Below are 19274 nucleotides of genomic sequence, written 5' to 3' on the forward strand. Positions count from 1 at the left end.
GAAAACAAAATATGGTCATTCGAAGATTTTGCGAAACAAACAATCTCAAATTATATATACTTTTTGGAGCGAAACGGGAGACACATTTTGAAACAAAAAAGAAGACGAAAAGCCCAGTCAAAGCAAACAGAGATGACTGAACTTTTGCTGGTAACGACTTGTACGCGGGAAAATGAAACCGATAATTTCGAAACGTAGTCTTTGAAAACGTTTAAAAAAGTTCAAAAATACTCGAACAACATTGTTGGAAAAGAATATTCCAGGTACGGTGATCGTGGTGAGACCCATTGAACATTTCGCTGGGTCTTTCAAAGAAAAGTGATTGAAATGCCTCTTAGGCGCTAGAAAAATGAATACATTTTTTAAATACAAACCTGGAATTGCTGATCATCAAATCACGAAAAACTTCGAAACTTTTCAAGTACAAATAAAGATAGCGTAAATAGTAAACGCATTAAACAAATGTACTACAAAATCGACCAAATTAAAAATATTATATTTGATAACTTCGTTCTGTGGCGACAAAAAAAAAACAATAAATCTATTATCTACGTTTGGAATTATACAAAAAAACAAGATAAATTATGAAGACTTTGGTACTCTCTTCTCATCGACGAATTTTTTAACTTTCTGGTAAACTTGACAACTCTCGACGTCTTCTGGAGGAGTCTTTTTGTTTGATAAATAATAGAAGAGGTCCCATTCCATGTGCTCGCCGTTGATCAGTTTGTCGTACGCTTTCAACTCTGTTTCGTTCATCTTTTTCAGGTTTCCTTCTGCAAAATCGCCCAGGAGGATGTCATTCTCCAGAATTCCACGCTTTTTGCTCTGGTATAGAAGACGAGCTCTGCAAAGGAGACATTTTTAAGCTTTATTCGTCTTAATTCTACCTTTTTGCGTCTATTTGTTCTCCTGGTACTTCTGCCCTGGTGAGGCTTCTAGAAATCTGTGTAGCGCTGAAGAGGCGGCGAGCTACTGGCGCGAGACGACTTGTCATCTTTCTCTGCAATTTTTAGATCATATATTTATTTACTTTCCTTTTTTCAGGTTCTCAGCCGTAAAATCTGACAAGTAGCAATTTCCGATATATTTATTGCGAGTTTCGTGTGAGAATCAGAAAATAAAATTGGCAACGACACTCCGGTGTTTCCGCAACGCGCGTGTTGTTTAGCGTAATTAAAATACCCATTTTCTGACTTTAATTTTCATGTTTCCAATCAAACTTGATTTATTTTGAAAAAATAATAACTAAAGATGTTGTGAACATAATTATACAATTTTATTAATTAAAGCTTTCAGAGATGGGATGGGTTCCCGATGAGTGGAGCATAGACCACGACACATTAATAGACGCTGGCGGATATGTACAGAAGCTCAAGTTATATCCATATTTTGATGCGGCTCACTATGTTCTAGTAAGTATTTGAATACCTGATTGAATAGGAAATAAAAGCTGTTTATTCATAGTTTTAAGATCCTACAATAATAAAAAAGAAATCACTAAATATAACCCACTATACATGTTTCCAGACATGCATATCAGTTCGACATGATCTCGGCCCGGAAGGAATATCATTCTCCCGAAAACATCCATTTTCCTGTTGGTTATCTTGCATGCTCATGTCGTTTGCTGGCAGTTTTCTCTCGTGCTTTCTCCTCGGCGAACCCATTATCTCACCACTCAAACAGCATAATGATGTGATTCTCGGCTCCATTGTCTGGTATCTCATATTCTATTCGCCATTTGATATTGTTTTTAAACTATCAAATTGGTTTCCAATCAAAGTGATATTATCAGTACTGAAAGAAATTCAACGGACTCATAAAATCGCTTCTGGAGTGAAGCATGCAGGACGAATCTATCCAGAGTCATATCTCGTGCAAATTCTCGTTGGAGTTGCAAAGGGAGCCGGATCCGGAGTCGTCAAGATTGTTGAACAACTGGCACGTGGAACATGGATTCCAACGAATCATGAAATTCTACGTCCATCATTTACCACAAAAGCATGTGTTATTGCTTCTTTGGTATTCACATTAGAGCGGCACAGTATGTATGTAACTGCTCCACACGATTTGGTTTATTTGGTAAGTTCATCACCGAAAATTGAAATTCAAAGTTATCTTGTTTTTAGTGCGTGGTTGGTTTCTTCATCTACTTCAAACTTGCATCGATCTGCCTATCCGTTCATGACGTTCTCCTTCCAATTGAGAATGTTCTCTGTGCAGTTTTTATGGGCGGAATTATCGATGCCTTTGCAAAGTAATGGTGTTTTCCTGTTAAAACGTGTAATATATTCATTTACAGAGCTGTTGATGCCACCAAACAAGCAATTCATAGCAATCGAATCATGTCAGAAGAAGAGATTCTTGCAAAAGAACGAGAAAAAATGCTGAAAAAGAAGAAAGCAGCTCTTCAACAACAAATGTCAAATGGAACTGACAAAAAGAACAACTAAATATAAAACCTTCGTGATTAAAATTGCCAAAGGCACCTTTCTTCCCCCTCTAATAATTATATTTGAATCCTTCCCTTTTCCCTCTCTCGCTTTACTCATGTTTCTAGTCAATACCGAGTCACAGCTTATAATTTCAGCAGCTATATCAACCTGCCCCCCGTTTAGAAGAATCTCTGCTCTCTTTCCTGTTGCCATTATTTTACCAAACTCACGCCATCTAACCCATTTGTTCAATTACCCTAATTTCGGGTTCTAACATTTTTACTTACTGCATTGTATTATCATATTTTTTTCTTTTTTGCTGCTTCAAATTAAACCATTTTTTACACAAATTATTCACATATATCTTCTTCCTATCCCCAGTTTTGAAACTGGCTTTGTATTTTTTTTTTCGCTTCGATTGGAAAAAATATAAATTTCTGAATATTTTTCAGAATGCATCTGGAACTCGATCTGAATGCATACCTTAAAATCGAGCTCGATCGAGTCGTTGAAGACGATGAGCAACAGTCAAGAAGCAACAAGAAACATACAGAGTTGATGATTCAGCTCACTGATAAAAAGGCCAGTAAGGCCGCTGCTCTGGCAAAGAAAGTTCTGAGATGGCCAATCGGACAAACTCTTCCAACGCAGATCACTTATGATAGTTCGGAAGAACAATTGATTGTGGTTGGTCCAACCTCTGAAGCTGTCGTTCCATTCCCGTAAGAATACATATAAGTTTACTATCTTTCTGCCTTCTTACAGAAAATCTAAAATCGACTCGTTGACAGCAACAGCTATAGCAAAACTTGGTGTGACCGCAAAAGCCAAAACATTCTCCTCATTCGCAGTCAATCCGATTGACACATTTGATGTTCGAACCGTCATGAAGAGCATTCAAAATGTCATAGAAAATCCAGAAAAAGAAAAAAGATGGAAGCAATTGACTGAGAAACTTGAAGAATGTTCGAATGGAGAGGCCAGTGGAGCTCTTTCGGCGATTGAACAAACTCAATTGATGGATGCAATTAGAAAGTATGCAGATGACGTGGATTCGGATGTGGAGACACTTGATGCGATGTTGGTTGCAGTTGTCACTGCTCGCATTCTCTCATATCGAAATGAAGACGTGTTTCTGCGATTGTGTGTTGAGAAACAGAAGACAAATGTGGTAGAAATTGTGCTTAATGATTCGGCGAGAGTCGTTTCTGAGTTCATTCTGGCGGAGTTGTTGAAATTAGCAGCTGGGTAAGTATTTCAATATTTATGTTCGAATTCGGGGAATTCTAGATTTTCAATAGTTCAGAAAGTACATAGGATACTTGCAATATCTCGCTTCAAACGCAATGTTGTGGGGTCAAAAATACACCAAAATATAGATCTCGGCGAGTTCTATGTCTGTGATTTACTACGCGCCGGGCTTGAATGGTTTTTAAGCCGTTTTCGGGTTTTTTGGCACTTTACCGGTCCGCGGCACAATAACGATCAGCCATCCGGCCCGTAGTAAGTCACAGGCATAGAACTCGACGAGATCTACATTTTGGTATATTTTTCAGCTCATAACATAGAAGCAAGTTACGCGCCGGCCCGGTTTGCGAGTATAATAAAAACAAAAAGTAACGTTTTCAAATTTCTTTAATGATTACAAAAGTACTTTCCAGAAAACCAGAAGACGAACGAAGAGAACAAGTGTGCCAAGTTCTCGCTCGCAACTTCTCCAAACAACCAATGACCGAAGCGACTGCTGAAGTTCTCACCGTTTCTGAATCAATCGACATCATGACATCGCTCACAGAAATTTACAGAGAGTTGTCTAAGATTGATATCAGTGGAAAAGCGTTGGCTTTGATTACAATACTTATGGATGCTCACGGTTCAAGAATCGTCTACGAAGACAAATTGCATCAAAAGTTCGCCGCTGTCAGCAATTTCATTATCGAAATGGTAAGGATTGTATTCATTAATTTATTAATTTTGCACATTCCAGCAATCTCTCGTTGGAACATTCGCTCGTTTGGAAGCTGCTATTGAGGAAACATCGGATTCACTGCCTGCTAGTAACGTTGTCATTCGTATTAATCCAATCGCTCATCCCATCAATTGGTAGCCCATCAAAGCCTTCTTGTTATTTCTTTTTGTTTTGTTTTTGTTATTGGAAATTGTTGATCTTGGAGTTTTTAACTTTTTCTGAACCCTTTTATGAATCTATCGTTGTTTTGATTATTTTCCTAGTTGCCGTTTTTCCTCTATGGATTATTACCATCACTAGCTGTCGTTTAAAGTTCAGAGAAAATCCGGAATCGATGGGACAAATGGATCTAAAAAGGTGAGATTTAAGGTGTATTAGATTTACTATTAGACAAGACACACATGTACTGACATCCTTCAATCACCTATTTCTGTTTCTTTTTCTTTTTCAAAAAGGTTCAGAACGGAAGCTAACAAGAACCAACCAAAAATTAGTGTTTCTCTCCCCCCACTCTACTAAACATCTGTCGCGAAAAACGACGTTGGCCATCTTCTTCGTCTCGGGAAAGCATAGATTCCCGGGAGTAGAAATAGCTAGAGAGAGATATATTGCAAGCGATATCTGGGGCGGCTCTGACTCTGAGAAATCTCTCATTCGTTGTGTGTGTAAAGTTCGGTTCTCTCTTTTCTTTCCTTGCTTGCGCTGTGCTTCGTCTCATTTCCACCACTGATTCGATAGGCAGTTGATAGAAGGAAGAGTGCTCTCTCCTACTAAAACACTACAGCTTTTTTGTTTACTTCGTCAAATTTTTTGCTTGATGAATTTGATGTTTTTGGAAATTTGGATTAAACTGGTTCTAGAAATGTAGTTACTGGTGCTCCTCCGGAGACATTACGGTTTCAAGATCATTCTCAATACAAAACTGATAGTGAGTTCTTTAGGAATTCGTTCCTCTTTACGAGAGCCAAACTAAAAAATTGGATTTTAGATTCTCATTGTTTTCTGAAATTCGAGATCACAGTACCTGAATTGCTAGAATAACTAAGGTTTTGAATGGCTTGCTCTTTAAAACGGTTGCCCTCATCATCATCAGTTATAGGGTTCGATTGAAAAATGAGTTTAACATCTAGAATGCAAAAAATTTAGTTAGTTTCCGATGAAAATTTTAGAGTCCTTGATTTTAACATCCTTCTTACAACCGCGCTCTACCGAAACCGAGGAAAACAGTGTGCGAAATTGAGAGACTCAGAGAAAATATATATTTTTCAAGGGAATTTTGGTGGAGCGCAGTTGTAAGAACTGTGCTGAGCTAATACATCAGATGAAGTTCATCTTCTCGAAGTCAACTTTTTAAAATCCAAAATTCTGAAGTTCTCACCGAATGCTATATCTCTTCTCCTCGAAAACTTCATTTTCTCTCCATTTATATATTCAAAAAAGGCCCTCCCGATAATCTTTTGCAAAAGAAGCTACTCACACTTCCTTCCGTTTTTAGAGAATAAGAGAGAGAGAGTGAGAGGATATGCGTTTCTTCGTTTCTCTCGTTATTTTTCTCATAAAAGTTTGCTGTTTTACAAACAAAAAATGTTCTGATGAGTGCTGTCACATTAGAATAAAAAGAAAAGTGCATTAAACTTTGTCTTCGTAAGAAAAAGAAAGCGAATCCTCTATTTCTCCTCTCCTTTCCCACTTCATTGACGTAAATTGGGAACGATATCTTCATTTCCTCTACTCTTATCAATTTCTTTTTTCTCCTACCTCACTGAATTTTAGTTATCAGACAAAAAGTACATGTGATGTCTGACAGAAAATAAATATAATCTTTTTGTTTCAGTCTCGATCAACTCAAACAATGGTGGTTCCGGAGAGTTTCCAGCTCGATCAGGAGATACTTCTTGATGCCGGTGCACAATTGCATCGGCTCAAGATGTATCCATACTTCGATGTTGCACATTATCTACTGGTTAGTTATCTTTATTCATTTAAAAATTGGAATGATTGGAAAAATCAAAAAATTATACTCGAATTAAAATCATGGGAATGTAGAAATGATTATGCAAGAGGTTAGGCAAGTACGTTCACTGTTTCCATTTTGTGTCCATTTTCAGTGTCTGTCCAATCTCATCCCAATCCGGCCAGAATCTCTCCTTGATACGATTGAGATATGCAATCTGAAAATAATGGGATAAACCTCAAGGATTTCAATCCTATATCCTCTTACCAAATTTGGAGTAGTTGTCTCGATATACTTCTTGATTTCTCCAGTGAACTGTGGAGTGTAGAAGATCTCGGCGAGGTGTCCGAATAGAGTAGCGTCGATCTAAAAAATTGAAGAATACTTCAAGTTCATCTCCAATTAAACAGGGAAGGTCGTGGAGTCAGTTTGGAGATATAAGACGTGACCTATGTCATTGGAAAGCTGAGAATACGCTGATTCAAAATATATATTCAGTTTTTTGCCCTCAAGGCCTAGTATTCGAGAAAAACGAGGTCAAAGTATGGAAAAATGACAAGTTATCACCTTTTTACACTCGAAATTTGAAAAAAAAGCGAGTCAGAAATGTGATAATTTATCATTTTTCCTAACTTTGACCTCTTTTTTTTGAATTCCTGGCCTCGAGGGCAAAAACTAAATGTATATTTAGAATCAACCTTTCCTCAGCTTTCCAATGATATAGGTCACGCACCATATCTCCAGACGGACTTCATGACCTTCCCTAGTAAGGCAACCTACCGTTTTGGGCTCATCTCCGAAGAGGAACGGCTTGTCAGCGAGTAGAACACAAACCGCATTGATATCCTTCTTTAACTCGGAAATTCTCTCCTCATTAGTCAATGTTCCAATCCATTGTCCTGCGCACTTAGCCTTCAGCTTTCTTTCGAAACGTGGAACAACCACTTTCTTTAAGAAGAATGCTTTGATTTCACTGAAAGATTTCCCATATCCAGCATCCGTTCCAATCCATTTGAATGTTTGACTACGAGAGTAGAATCCCATCCAATTGAGGTGATGTTCGATGAGAGTGTAGAAGGCGCGCTCGATGGATTTCTCTTTGGTAGACAACTCGTTGAGCTCTCTTCCTTGAACCTTTGTTGCCAGAGTATCTATGATGATTGAAGTATCAGATACTTGCTCCCCGTTCAACTCGATAAATGGCTGTTGGCCTCGATTCGACATATGTTTGAACTCATTGCTCACATTCTGAATTTACCGAATACACGAAGCATATTTCAGTTATTCTCACCTCATACTCGATTCCTGCCATTCTCAGCCATGTCTCCAATTTCAGAGAGTATGGAGAAGGACTTGGGATACATCCTGTTCTTGGGAACTGAATCAGATAGACTTTATCTTGTTCCCAGTCTTTTTTGACAAGTTTTGGACCCTTCGGCATTCTGAATAGAAATTGTTGGAAGTCGAATTGTTAAGTGAATGTGTCGATGATAGTTACAGTAAGACCAACTGAAGTTTCTAACTGAAAAATGAACAAAGTTAGTTCGGATTCAATTCAAGTTTATTTGGAATGATGATAACTTTCTTTGGTAAAAGTTTAGGTTGACAGGTTTAAAAAAAAAGAAGAAATGTTGTTAGAATAGAGAATATAATACTTTTTGACAATCAAATTCCAGAATACACAAGTTTATACAATCCTAGACTCAGTCTTTCTTCCACTTCGTGTTCATGTTCATCGTCTCGGTGGTCTCCTCCCAATCTGGCCAGTAGTCGTCTCTGATGTGCTTCACGTAGACGAGAAGATTTGGTGTCTTCTCCTCCAAATGAGTCTTGATTTCTGGACTGAATTGTGGTGTGTAGATGAGTTGGGCAAGATGAGCGAAGGCAGTGGCATCAATCTGAAATCAGAGAGAATCAGATTCAAAGTTTCACAACTGTTAGATAACTTACGGCCTTGATGCTGTTTCCGAAGAGATATTTCTTATCTCCCAACTGAGTCGACAAGGCGTCGAGATCCTTTTTGGTTTGATCCAAAATCTCTTCCTTCTGGAATGTTCCCATTCCTTGAGCCTTAGCACGTCCGCGGACTGTACTTGCGAATTTCTTGACGAGAAAGTTCTTGAAAGCGAATCCCTTGATTCCAGTCAACTGACGTCCAAATCCTGCTGGGGTGGCGAGCCAGTTGAAATCTTGTCCACGAGAATAGATCGAAACCCAGCAGAGATGATGCTCAATAAGAGCATAGAAAGCTCTGGCGATAGCCTTATCAGCAGCAGAGAAGCTCTCCAACTCAGTCTTGTGGAAGTGCTCTACAAGATTATCGATGATGATCGAACTGTCGGCATGCTGACGTCCATTCAACTCGATGAAGGGGATCTGCTTACGAGCGGACGTCTTGCTGAACTCATTGTCGATATTCTGAAAACACATTTCTTTAATTTAGTAGTCCAAGACTAACTAATTACCGTGTATGGAATATCGGCGATACGCAGGAATGTCTCCACTTTGAATGCATACGGAGATGGAGTTGGAATCAATCCGGCTCTTGGGAATTGAATCAAATACACGTGGTCCTTCTCCCAGTCACGTTTAATCAAATTAGTTGACGGCATCTCACCTTCAATTACAATCAAAATTAAATGTGATGATCTCTGATGAACAGAAAAACGGTCTCTGTCAGAAATTATTGAGAGAAGAAAGAAAAGGAAGAAGAAGAAGAAGGCCAAAGATATCGGAAGAATTCGAGAAATTTTACAACAAGAATGAGAACTGCTACATTTTATTTATAGTTTTTGATGATGAATCATATGAAACAAAATTGTTTTCGTTTAATATCAGAAAAACCTAGATTTCGAACACAATAGAGACAATAGATGAAGAGAATTAGTCATGTTTGGTTTGGCAGGTGCAGGTATCAGACAGCCAGGAAAAAGAGAAAATGAGTGAGTGTGTGTGCACCCGATGCAGAAAAAGAAAAACAGTTGACAGTTTAGTCGAACAGAACAAATATGACCTCCTTGACTGTTGTGGGCAAGGCCGATTTGGTCGAGTGATAGCGGGTAAATGAGAAAGGTAGAAGAATAGGGAGAGATGAGTGACCGCAAGCGTCACCGACTTGGATCATTGCCAAGGTTCTCTTGGAGTGAAAAGAAGTGGAAGGAGAAGGTCAAATGACCTGTTATGAGAGGGGATAACTAGAGGATATATGCCAATGTCTCCGGAAACGTTCGGAAGATGTACGAGTCGATTAGACATAATCTGAGTACAGATTATATCGGAAAGATGACATGATTATTGGGTGGGAAGTACCCAATATCTTCGAGTGGACTAAAAACTAACTGAACGGAGTTTATGCCAGTTTTAATAATCTCTTATGGTTAGAAGACTTCTTCAAACTAATTATGGGTCTTGTTTGAGTAGGATCGCCTTACTAAAATGTGTATTTGCACTTCTGACTAACACACTCGAACCAAAGTTTCCTCCATTTATAACCAAAACTCTCCAGGAAATGACAGAGAAAAGTCACGTATGAAAGTGATAAGGAAAACACAAAAAGACACGATTTGACTTTTATAATCATCACTGAACGTCATTCAGTTCAAAAAGTACCTTCTGAAAAACAATCTAGGGAGGAACTCAAATCAAGTGTGTTATTTTCAATAAATATTGTCAACAACATCAATAAAAAGAGAGGAGATAGTAGTGAAAGTGTGAAGAGTTGAGTGGTTTTTGTGTATGAAGTTCTTTTGAACAATTCAAAAAAGTGAAGTAATAATGATGATGACAATTGGCAAAGGAGGAGAAGAGAAGGGAGATTCATACTGAACAAGAAAAGTACACACATCACAACAATTCTCGAAAAAAAGAGAGAGAGAGAAAGACCGAAAAATTGCAATGGCAAAAATTGGCCGCTATTTGTTTGTGTCTTTCCCAATACCTGCGCAACTGACGGACGACGATGCAAAAAGACAACCTCAATTGACGTTGAAGGTGAATGGACGATCGAATAGTCACGTAATGGGCGGGTTTCGGAATCGAAATGAAATATATGAGAAAAAGTGGGCGGGGCTATTGGGCAGGAAATTGAAATATAGTTGGAGAATTCGGTAGAGTAGGCGGGGCTTCCGTGTCGGGCAGATTAGTCAGTTGGCAGGGATACAAGTAAAGTTGAATTCCGGAGATGCTCAGAATTATCAGAATTATTCTTTGAAACAAAGAGCTCCCACAGTAACCCTACTATTCAAAAGTTGGCTTCTGATAACATAAACATATGAACAATACCCAAAAATAGTTCAATTGTTTCTCAGGAAGTCATTGTTGCAATACTATGTTGCAAACATCACAATGTGCAAACAGTGTCTTTTTGATGCCAGTTTGCACAAAATGAGTTTTGCTCTCTAGCTCATGGGATAAAATTCTGAGTAGTCGAAAGCTATTTTGATAGAATTCAAGACAACGATCTGCTCTATGTCACTCCAGTATCTATATCACTCACTTGTCCACAAAAATCGTGCTCTCTGCAACCGTGATCCTAATGTTTGAAGTTACTTCAAATATCGGCTGACTCAGGAAAAGTTATGTTTGTTGACACCAAAAAACTGACCTCGTGTTCCCTTCGATGATCTCATATCTGTTATGAAAGATTTTGAGTCATAGTTGCCACTGAGGGAACAAAAAACAAGGAAAATGAAAGAAATTGGAAAAAAAGAATGTTGGTGGGAAAATAGAAATATGTAAATAAAGATCATAAAAATAAGAAGGAAACAATATAAAATATGATTGAGTGTGAATCATCTTTCGGAATTCCAAACGCTATAAATATGCGAATGGGTTACTGTAGACAATTTGGGTTACTGTAGATAAGAATGGGTTACAGTAGAAAATTCGAGTTACTGTAGACAATTCACTGAATACAATAAATTACAGATGATAATCGAAGTCCGTGATGACTTGGGAAGTGCCGCTTCGATCTTCTCCCGAAAGCATCCACTCTCCTGCTGGCTCTCCTCAATGTTGATGTGCTTCGCCGACGCCTTCCTTGCCAATTTTCTACTCGGTGAACCTGTGATCGCTCCATTCAAACGACATGATGATGTGATTCTTGCTACATTTGTCTGGTACTGTGTGTTTTATGCACCATTCGATGGAATCTACAAAATTGCAAAAATCACACCGGTCAAATGTGTGCTCGCCGTGATGAAGGAAGTGAAGAGAGCGTATAAAGTGTCTCATGGAGTATCACATGCTGCGAAGTTGTATCCAAACTCGTATCTCGTTCAAGTACTTGTTGGAACTGCCAAAGGAGCTGGATCTGGAATCGTAAGAACATTGGAGCAGTTGGTTCGAGGAGTCTGGTTGCCAACTCACAATGAGTTGCTCCGCCCATCATTTGCCACCAAAGCTTGCGTCGTTGCAGCTTCAGTTTTAGCTCTTGAGAAGAGTGGAACCTATTTGACAGCTCCACACGATCTTATCTACTTGGTAATATTCTAATAAACATTCCAATTCAAAAGAATAAATTATTCCAGGTTATCGTCGGATTCTTCGTCTACTTCAAGCTCTCCGCTGTCATTCTCCACGTCACCGATCCATTCGCCCCAATTGAGAATCTGTTCTGTGCAGTTTTCATGGGTGGACTCTGGGATGCCGTCTCTCGTGCTCTTGCCGCCTCCCGTGATCGTCGTGCCGCTGGACATTCGAACGAAAATGGTTCTTCAATTTCCACATCGGAAAAAAAGGATCAATAGGTCAATTTAGTACTTTATTCTTTTGGAATTTCTAAAATCAGTATTTTGCTATAATTTGTTTCTTTTTTCTTTCCAACGAGTCAATCCATCTGCCATTTATGTAATAAAAGTTTTGAAATTTCTCCGACTTCTTCTTTGTTTTCCCTTTGTGTGTGCCCGTGTGTTGAATGATCTCACCGTTTGAATTTACTTACATTTATTTCCATTTCAGTTATTTTCAGACTTGCAACAGGCCGGGTCTCAGTGCAAAAATTTAGATTTTTTCGAAATTAAAAAAAAAAATTTTGCAAAAAAGTCGAATTTTCGTCTTTTTTTTTTTTTCAAAATATCGATAAAAACTCAAGCTTACATTGGATTTTTGATTATTTTTGACAAACATTTTGTGAAAAAATTGTATACATTTTTGACTCCGGGCTGAGATTTTGCAAGTCTGGTTAATTTAGAAAAATGAAAAAAAAACGTATTTCAGAGAAAAATGAGTGATGAGCAAGCAGGAAACGAATCAGAATCGTCCTCAGCGACAAGTTCAGCGTCATCTGATACCGTACCACCATTCTCAGAGATTCAAGTTAGCATTTCCTATCCAGAACAGCAAAAAATTTTGAAAAATTCAGATTATCGAAGTGAATCGTGACAATTTTTCGAAAATCTGGCCGTACATGCTGGTTTGTATCAAGTCAGCAGACTTTATTGCGATGGATTTAGAGTTGAGCGGACTCGGAGGTCAAGGATTACGGTCGAAAGATGTGCAGGAGAGATATCGAGCGATTCGGGATGCAGCTCATACTAGGTATGACAAAAGAAAACTTCTTTAATGAATTCCCTAATTTCAGAAGTATTCTCTCCGTCGGAATCACTACAATGAAGCTGACCCACAAATCAGAGAAACGTCGATCTCTTCGTTACGAGACTCAAGTGTTCAATCTTCTGACACTTTCCGAAAAACCATTCACAATCGAACCATCTGCACTTCAATTTCTCGCCAAACATTCCTTCGATTTCAATCGTCTCATTCAGTCCGGAGTTCAATTTCAAGGTGTCAACTGTCCGTTGAAAACTCTTTTCCGTGAACTTCTCGGATCCTCTTCAACTCTTTGTCTTCACAATGGACTCATCGATTTGGCATTTCTCTATAAACAAATGTATGGAGTCGATCTTCCAGAGACACTTGATGAATTCGTTAACAACTTGAGTGATCTGTTCCCAGATGACTTCTTGCCAGTAGCTGATTCAAAGTATCTTGCAGAGTATCAGACAAGATATACATCTTCTTATCTGGAATATGTTTTTAGAAGAACGTGAGTTTTCTCTCTTTGGAGGCTCGGCTTTCAAACGATCTATAAATTTGGTTATAGGTACTTTTGACTACGGGAAGCTCATTTCTGTAGTCGAAACCGGCTAAATGTCTCTGCGAGCCAAACTTTTCATGTGGTTAAGCTTTTTCACAAGGAATTCCAAATCGGCCGCATATCCGCCACCGCGCGGTTTCATTTGGGTGACCCTGCGGTTACCTGTGCTCGTACGTTGCAAAAATGAGAATATCTTGAGTATACTATTTGCCGAGTTGGAACGGCCCATACTCCCAGGGGGCATTGGGACAGGGGGCATCGTGCTCATAGGGGGCATTCACTCAGAGGGGTCACTAAATCTTAGGGGGCATTTCACTGATACTCTTAGGGGTCATTTCTCATATGCTCATGCATTGACCCTCATTCTCAGAGGGGTCATGGAAATTCTCAGAGGGGCATCATTATTTTCAGAAGAGGCATCAGTTTTCTCAGAAGTGTCATCAGAAAAATTGCTATGAAAGTTGAATACGGTTAGTTTTCGATGATTGGATGGCCAGATAAACTTGATTTCGCGGGCTTTGAGAAATTTTGATTAAATGTTATTTTCCTCCAAAAAGTTTTCCTTCGAAAAGATTCTCTCAATAATTTACAACCCCAATATCAAAGGCTCTTTTGCTATTTCTTTCTCGTATAAAATTTTTGTTCGTTTGTCAGAAAGCTTCTATTTGGATAATCTTTTCGTAGAAGATGTATTGAAATAATCAGTGTCATTAGTAACTTTTTCAAAAAACATCTATTTAATCATTGTGTAATTTATCGGCAAAAAATCATTGAATACACGTCGCAATGACTACATTTTTCTCAAGGACTACAATACTCATTGACAATCTCTCATTGACTATATCTACAATACTCTCCAAAAAGAACGCGATACTCGCAGTTTTTAGTTGAAAAGCAGTCAGCTTTGAGCATGTGCCACAGCCTCACTAATTGTCTCAATATTTTAATTGTTTATCTAACTAAAAACTTCAAGTTTCACATGCTTTTTTTAACTGTATTCAAAATGACACTAGATATCATTTATTTGTGACCTGTAGAGCATTTCGAAATACTTTTCATAGATTAAAAGCTGGCGGCATTTCTAACATATTAGAAAGATGGGGAATGTTGTGAATGATTTTTGGTGGCATTTCAGAATCTCTAATATCTAGCCTCACATCATTGGGCTAAAACAAATGTGAAGTCGATGAGTCTTTGTTGTCATTGAGTTTCTGCCAAATTTCTCAAAACACTTTTATAGCAATTTTTCTGATGACACTTCTGAGAAAACTGATGCCTCTTCTGAAAATATTGATGCCCCCTCTGAGAATTTCCATGACCCCTCTGAGAATGAGGGTCAATGTCCCCTATGAGAATATGAGAAATGACCCCTAAGAGTATCAGTGAAATGCCCCCTAAGATTTAGTGACCCCTCTGAGTGAATGCCCCCTATGAGCACGATGCCCCCTGTCTCAATGCCCCCTGGGAGTATGGGCCCATTTAGTCGGTTTTAATTACAAAAATGGACTCCCCGTAGTCGAAAGTACCTATAACCAAATTTATAGATCGTTTGAAAACTACGTCTCCAAAGACTTCCCTTGTAAGAGTCTTCATTCTAATTCATTTATTTTCAGCCAGGGAGACAACGAAATTGAGCGTCAAAACAAGAGATATCACCTTGAAATAGTCTTCCCAAACCCAGAAAATCGTCTGAAAGTGCTGAAAGATGCCATCGAAACAGTGGATGTCCGTCTTCCAGAAGGATTTCCAGATCATGCAATCCCTATCGATCTTCATATTCACACTTGCAAATACTTCGCTGCTCATGGGTTCTGTCATGCTTTGAGATCAGCGAAAGGATGCAAAATGTTGCATGACGTGGATGCAGCCATCGATTTGCAAAGAATTAAAGAGAACAAAAAGTCGTTCAAACGGAAGAGAAGATATAATAATGTAGTTGCTGAGTCAGTTGCTGAAAAGACGGGAACCGATGAGGCGGCGTGGAAAGATGCGAAATTCGAACAGCGATTGTTGACGCGAGATTTCAGAGAGCAGAAGAGAAATGTGGTGACTGGGTTGCATCGAGCTGGAGTTGATGCTTTTATGACTGCATTTGCAGTGGTTTATCAGCAGAGAAGAACTCTGATGACCGAGAATTCTGTGGATTTGCAGGTACAGTAGCAGTCTAAAGGTTGTAGACTTTGGCCGTTTTCAGTTGAAATCGTCCAACTTTGAAAGTGTGTCATAGTAATTCTGATTATCACATCCAGTAGGTTTTTGATGAATCAGGCAGATCAAAAGTAGAGCTTCATTTTTATAGTTGACAACTTTTTTGTACGGGCACTCCCTAAAGAGTTATGGTCATTTCAAGACAACAGCTAAAAAATCGCGCTATTTTGCACTGAAAATGAGCGATTTGAGGGAGAAATTACTTTGTCGATGTGTAACGTGCTAGGGAGTACTTGTTGTCAACTACAAAAATAAAGCTCTATCTTTGTTCTGTATAATTCATTAAAAATCTACTGGGTGTGGCAATCAGAATTACTATGACACCCTCTCAAAGTTGGACAATTTCAACTGAAAACGGAAAAAGTTCTTATTTTTTTGCATGGTACTGTAAATTTTTAAATTTAAAAAAAACCAAATTTTCACTTTCAGTACCTCAACCGTATTCCATTATCTGCCAAAGATCAGCCACTTCATCTCCGTCGTCGTCAGATAGTGCCAATAGCCAAAAAAGAAGAAAACGAAGAAGACGCCCATCTTGAAGCAATGAAAGAAATCAACAAGCAGAGAGTACATGTCAAAAAGAATGCATTGAATACCTAATTCTTTAACTTTTTTCTCTTTTGATTCCAAATCTATTTATTCCGTCTGTTATTCCCTAACATCTTGTTATTTTTGTTTTTATTTTCTTTCCTCTTGATCTTTCATTAAAAATCTCGTGTTTTGATTTGAGGCGGATGTTTTCATTCTTCAATATACACCCCCACCAAAAGACGGACAAAACGGGAAATCGGACACCTTTGATATCCATTTTCAGAATATGCTCATAGTCAATATAGTCTGAAAATCGATTCTTTTCTCTTTCACAAGTTGAGCAAATGCTTCTGAATGGGAAAGAGAGAAGAGCGGAGCAGAGAAGTCATACTAATAATTACTTCTTCTTTGACAGCCGACAACGACGACGTTGAAAAAAGAAGAGAAGAGAAGAAGAGAAAAAATGAAAAACACGGAAATTCTATGCCCCCGTTTTTTCTGTTTTCTCTCACTCTTTTTTTTGCTTACTCACTCCTCTTTTTTCAGTGTCGTTCCCTTTTTTGTTCGCTACTAAAATCTAATTTAGGAGCGATGATTTTTCAGTTTCGAGCGAACTTTTAAGAATCAAATATTCAATTTTTTCTCTATTTTTAAGAGTTTAATTCTCGAAATTTCAAAAAAAGGGTGCTCTTGGGTACCTCAAGTCTTGAAATTGAAAAATTTTATTAATTTTATTACCTTTAAAGGAGAAGAGAACGCAAAAGTTATGATCAAAATTATGATTGAGAGGCCCCCAATTTATCACAGTCCCGAGTGGGCTGCCACGTTCTCGAGAAAGCTGATCGGCAGTGAAACTCAACCGGTTGCGGTTTTGTACCCATACGCGATCGGTTATGAGTTCGGGACCCACAGAGTAATTACTTACCGAACTTTGAGCCAAAATGTTTTTTCGAGTTCTCACCAACTGGATTTCTAGGCCAAACTTAGCAAGTTTTTTTGAGCGGAATTTTTTCGAGAGTGTTGAGAAAAAGAAATTTTGAAATTGTTTTAAGACCATAAATATTGCAATTTTGAAGCTGAGCTGCTCCAATTCCACGTTTTCGAATGAAAAAAGGGTCTGATCCCCTTTCGGAATCCCATCCGAACCCTAATCCATCACCTTTTCCGATTCCTTTTTTCCCCGTTTTCTTCTCTCCAGATATCCGAGATTTGTCTTTATTTATGAGGGCACCCAAGACCAAATCAAACGGAAAAAACGAGAGAGATGGAACAGAAAAAGAGGAGAGAAGGAGCACATGGGTGTGTGTGTATATGTGATATTTAATTGAGTTCCTGCATTTCCATTCGTTCTTTTCGCAGCTTCTTTGGTTTTTTTTGCTGTGAATGAGCGGGAAGAATAGGATAATGTGATTTTGACAAGACATAAATTGTTCTATTTTGAAGGAAATGTGAGTAAGGACTACAAGACGCTTTAAAGGGCTAGAATTTTGAAATGGGAAAGAGATGGCGTCACCCTGTAATTAGATGAAGGAAGTGGTGATAATGAATAGGTTCAAGTGTTGTTTGTAGTTCAGTTTGACAGACTTGGAATCTTGTAGAATTTTAGTATTCGTAGTTTTGAAATTCAGCGATTCCGGGGTTTTTTGTCTGTATTCTCATCATTCTAACCGTTGCGTCCTACAGTAATCCACGGGAAACTCCTCTGATTTTACATTCCTTCCTCAGTCTTACTGTTTTGAATATCAGCAAAGTGCTATATAGCCAACAAGATAAACACAGTGCAAAAGGTTCTCAACTTTGGCTGTTTTCAGTTGAAAATGACAAACTTTGACAGTGTATTTCAATGCCACTTGATTGTCCGATAAATTGAATTTTGCATGGGTTAGACAGATCAAAAGTAGAGCTTCATTTTTGTAGTTGACCATTTTTTTGTACGAACACTCCCTAGCAGGTTACAGGCCGGCGATTGCAAAGTAGTGCAATTTTTGACCGGTTTAAATACTTTAATGGACTGTAGTGCTTGTACAAAAAATGGTCAACTACAAAAATGATGTACTATCTTTGTTCTGTCCAACCCATACAAAATTGAGTTTATCGGACAATCAGGTGACACCGAAATACACTGTCAAAATTAGTAAATATGTAGGTTCCAAGCTCGCTAGCTCCAATTGAAAGATAAGTCAAAGGATTTCGTTAGGGCAGGTTTGCAACTGTTATTTTGAACGAATACAAATCGGATCTTGATCTACCGAAGTTATTTTTAAAAGAAGTCTTCAAAAGTGAATTCATGAAATTTACAATGAGAAATAATCCAATCTAGAAATAATAACTCTTCCTGAAAACTCTTTTTTTGTTCCGGGTGAGTACGCTGTCCCTTGTTTTTTTCTCAATCTCAAATTCTGAGTTGTCAGATTCATTCAATATTATTCCATATTCATTTTCCCACATCCGTTACGAAACTGAACTTTAGAAAAAAAAACACTTTTTCGCATCTGCCTGAGAAAATCTTCTGAAAAATTCTATAATTCTGAACTTCCGCTCCCCCCCCCCTCCATTCCAAAATCGATTCATTTAATTAGATCTCTCCATTGAAAAACCCTTCTTCTTCTATTTTTTAAACCAATTATTATTCTTTTGTGTGTGTGTATGTCAGAGAGGTTTTCTTCTTCTTCTTTTTTTTGCTCTCAAATATCCAATGAATTTACAATGAGCCCTCACTCCAGAAGACGTCGAGATTCTTTTCGTTCCCTCCGGTCCCCCGTCGACACAAAAACCCAGCAGGACATTCTTTTTAAAAACCACGACGTTTTTTTGTTCTTTTTCAAATTTTGTTGGGGAGTTCTGACAGCAGTCGTTTTTTGTACTCGGAAAGTGATATCATTCTTGTTTTTTCTTTTGTAAAAATTGTCCAAATATTTATGTCTGAATCCAAAAAATATCTAAAAATAGAAAAATTCATGAATAATGCACTCTTCATCGGCTTCTGGATTAGAAGTTATTTTATAGTTTTAGCTTCTGCAGATTCTTTTTAAGAAGACGTTGACGTCTTCTGGAGTATCCATGCTCATTGAACCCAGA

The 19274-nt window shown here is 38.2% G+C and overlaps 8 protein-coding genes across 8 annotated transcripts; 5 read left to right on the top strand and 3 right to left on the bottom strand.

Moving 5' to 3' along the window:
- Positions 1 to 582: 582 nt before the first annotated feature.
- On the bottom strand, positions 583 to 997 carry GCK72_006669 (uncharacterized protein; the record flags this gene model as incomplete). The annotated part of the gene is made up of 2 exons (XM_003109967.2): positions 583 to 847; positions 891 to 997. 2 exons carry the CDS (start codon positions 995 to 997, stop codon positions 583 to 585), a joined length of 372 nt encoding a protein of 123 aa, XP_003110015.1.
- Positions 998 to 1301: 304 nt separating this feature from the next.
- On the top strand, positions 1302 to 2456 carry GCK72_006670 (uncharacterized protein; the record flags this gene model as incomplete). Its single annotated transcript, XM_003109814.2, has 4 exons — positions 1302 to 1415; positions 1531 to 2085; positions 2133 to 2260; positions 2306 to 2456. The coding sequence occupies 4 exons, from the start codon at positions 1302 to 1304 to the stop codon at positions 2454 to 2456; spliced, it is 948 nt and encodes a 315-aa protein (XP_003109862.1).
- A 435-nt stretch (positions 2457 to 2891) lies between these two features.
- Positions 2892 to 4545, top strand: GCK72_006671 (uncharacterized protein; the record flags this gene model as incomplete). The annotated part of the gene is made up of 4 exons (XM_003109869.2): positions 2892 to 3160; positions 3204 to 3686; positions 4100 to 4382; positions 4426 to 4545. The coding sequence occupies 4 exons, from the start codon at positions 2892 to 2894 to the stop codon at positions 4543 to 4545; spliced, it is 1155 nt and encodes a 384-aa protein (XP_003109917.2).
- Positions 4546 to 6259: 1714 nt separating this feature from the next.
- On the top strand, positions 6260 to 8818 carry GCK72_006672 (uncharacterized protein; the record flags this gene model as incomplete). Its single annotated transcript, XM_053725736.1, has 3 exons — positions 6260 to 6370; positions 8038 to 8297; positions 8506 to 8818. 3 exons carry the CDS (start codon positions 6260 to 6262, stop codon positions 8816 to 8818), a joined length of 684 nt encoding a protein of 227 aa, XP_053589930.1.
- GCK72_006673 (uncharacterized protein) lies at positions 6486 to 7802 on the bottom strand (the record flags this gene model as incomplete). Its single annotated transcript, XM_053725737.1, has 4 exons — positions 6486 to 6578; positions 6629 to 6727; positions 7142 to 7609; positions 7653 to 7802. 4 exons carry the CDS (start codon positions 7800 to 7802, stop codon positions 6486 to 6488), a joined length of 810 nt encoding a protein of 269 aa, XP_053589931.1.
- On the bottom strand, positions 8065 to 8973 carry GCK72_006674 (uncharacterized protein; the record flags this gene model as incomplete). Its single annotated transcript, XM_003109778.1, has 3 exons — positions 8065 to 8259; positions 8312 to 8779; positions 8827 to 8973. The coding sequence occupies 3 exons, from the start codon at positions 8971 to 8973 to the stop codon at positions 8065 to 8067; spliced, it is 810 nt and encodes a 269-aa protein (XP_003109826.1).
- Positions 8974 to 10255: 1282 nt separating this feature from the next.
- GCK72_006675 (uncharacterized protein) lies at positions 10256 to 12108 on the top strand (the record flags this gene model as incomplete). Its single annotated transcript, XM_003109982.2, has 3 exons — positions 10256 to 10351; positions 11288 to 11842; positions 11890 to 12108. 3 exons carry the CDS (start codon positions 10256 to 10258, stop codon positions 12106 to 12108), a joined length of 870 nt encoding a protein of 289 aa, XP_003110030.2.
- Positions 12109 to 12583: 475 nt separating this feature from the next.
- On the top strand, positions 12584 to 16265 carry GCK72_006676 (uncharacterized protein; the record flags this gene model as incomplete). Its single annotated transcript, XM_003109857.2, has 5 exons — positions 12584 to 12676; positions 12723 to 12898; positions 12942 to 13406; positions 15071 to 15608; positions 16095 to 16265. 5 exons carry the CDS (start codon positions 12584 to 12586, stop codon positions 16263 to 16265), a joined length of 1443 nt encoding a protein of 480 aa, XP_003109905.2.
- Positions 16266 to 19274: the final 3009 nt, after the last annotated feature.

Source organism: Caenorhabditis remanei, chromosome II (genome assembly GCF_010183535.1).
Source record: "Caenorhabditis remanei strain PX506 chromosome II, whole genome shotgun sequence".
Lineage (NCBI taxonomy): Eukaryota > Metazoa > Nematoda > Chromadorea > Rhabditida > Rhabditidae > Caenorhabditis > Caenorhabditis remanei.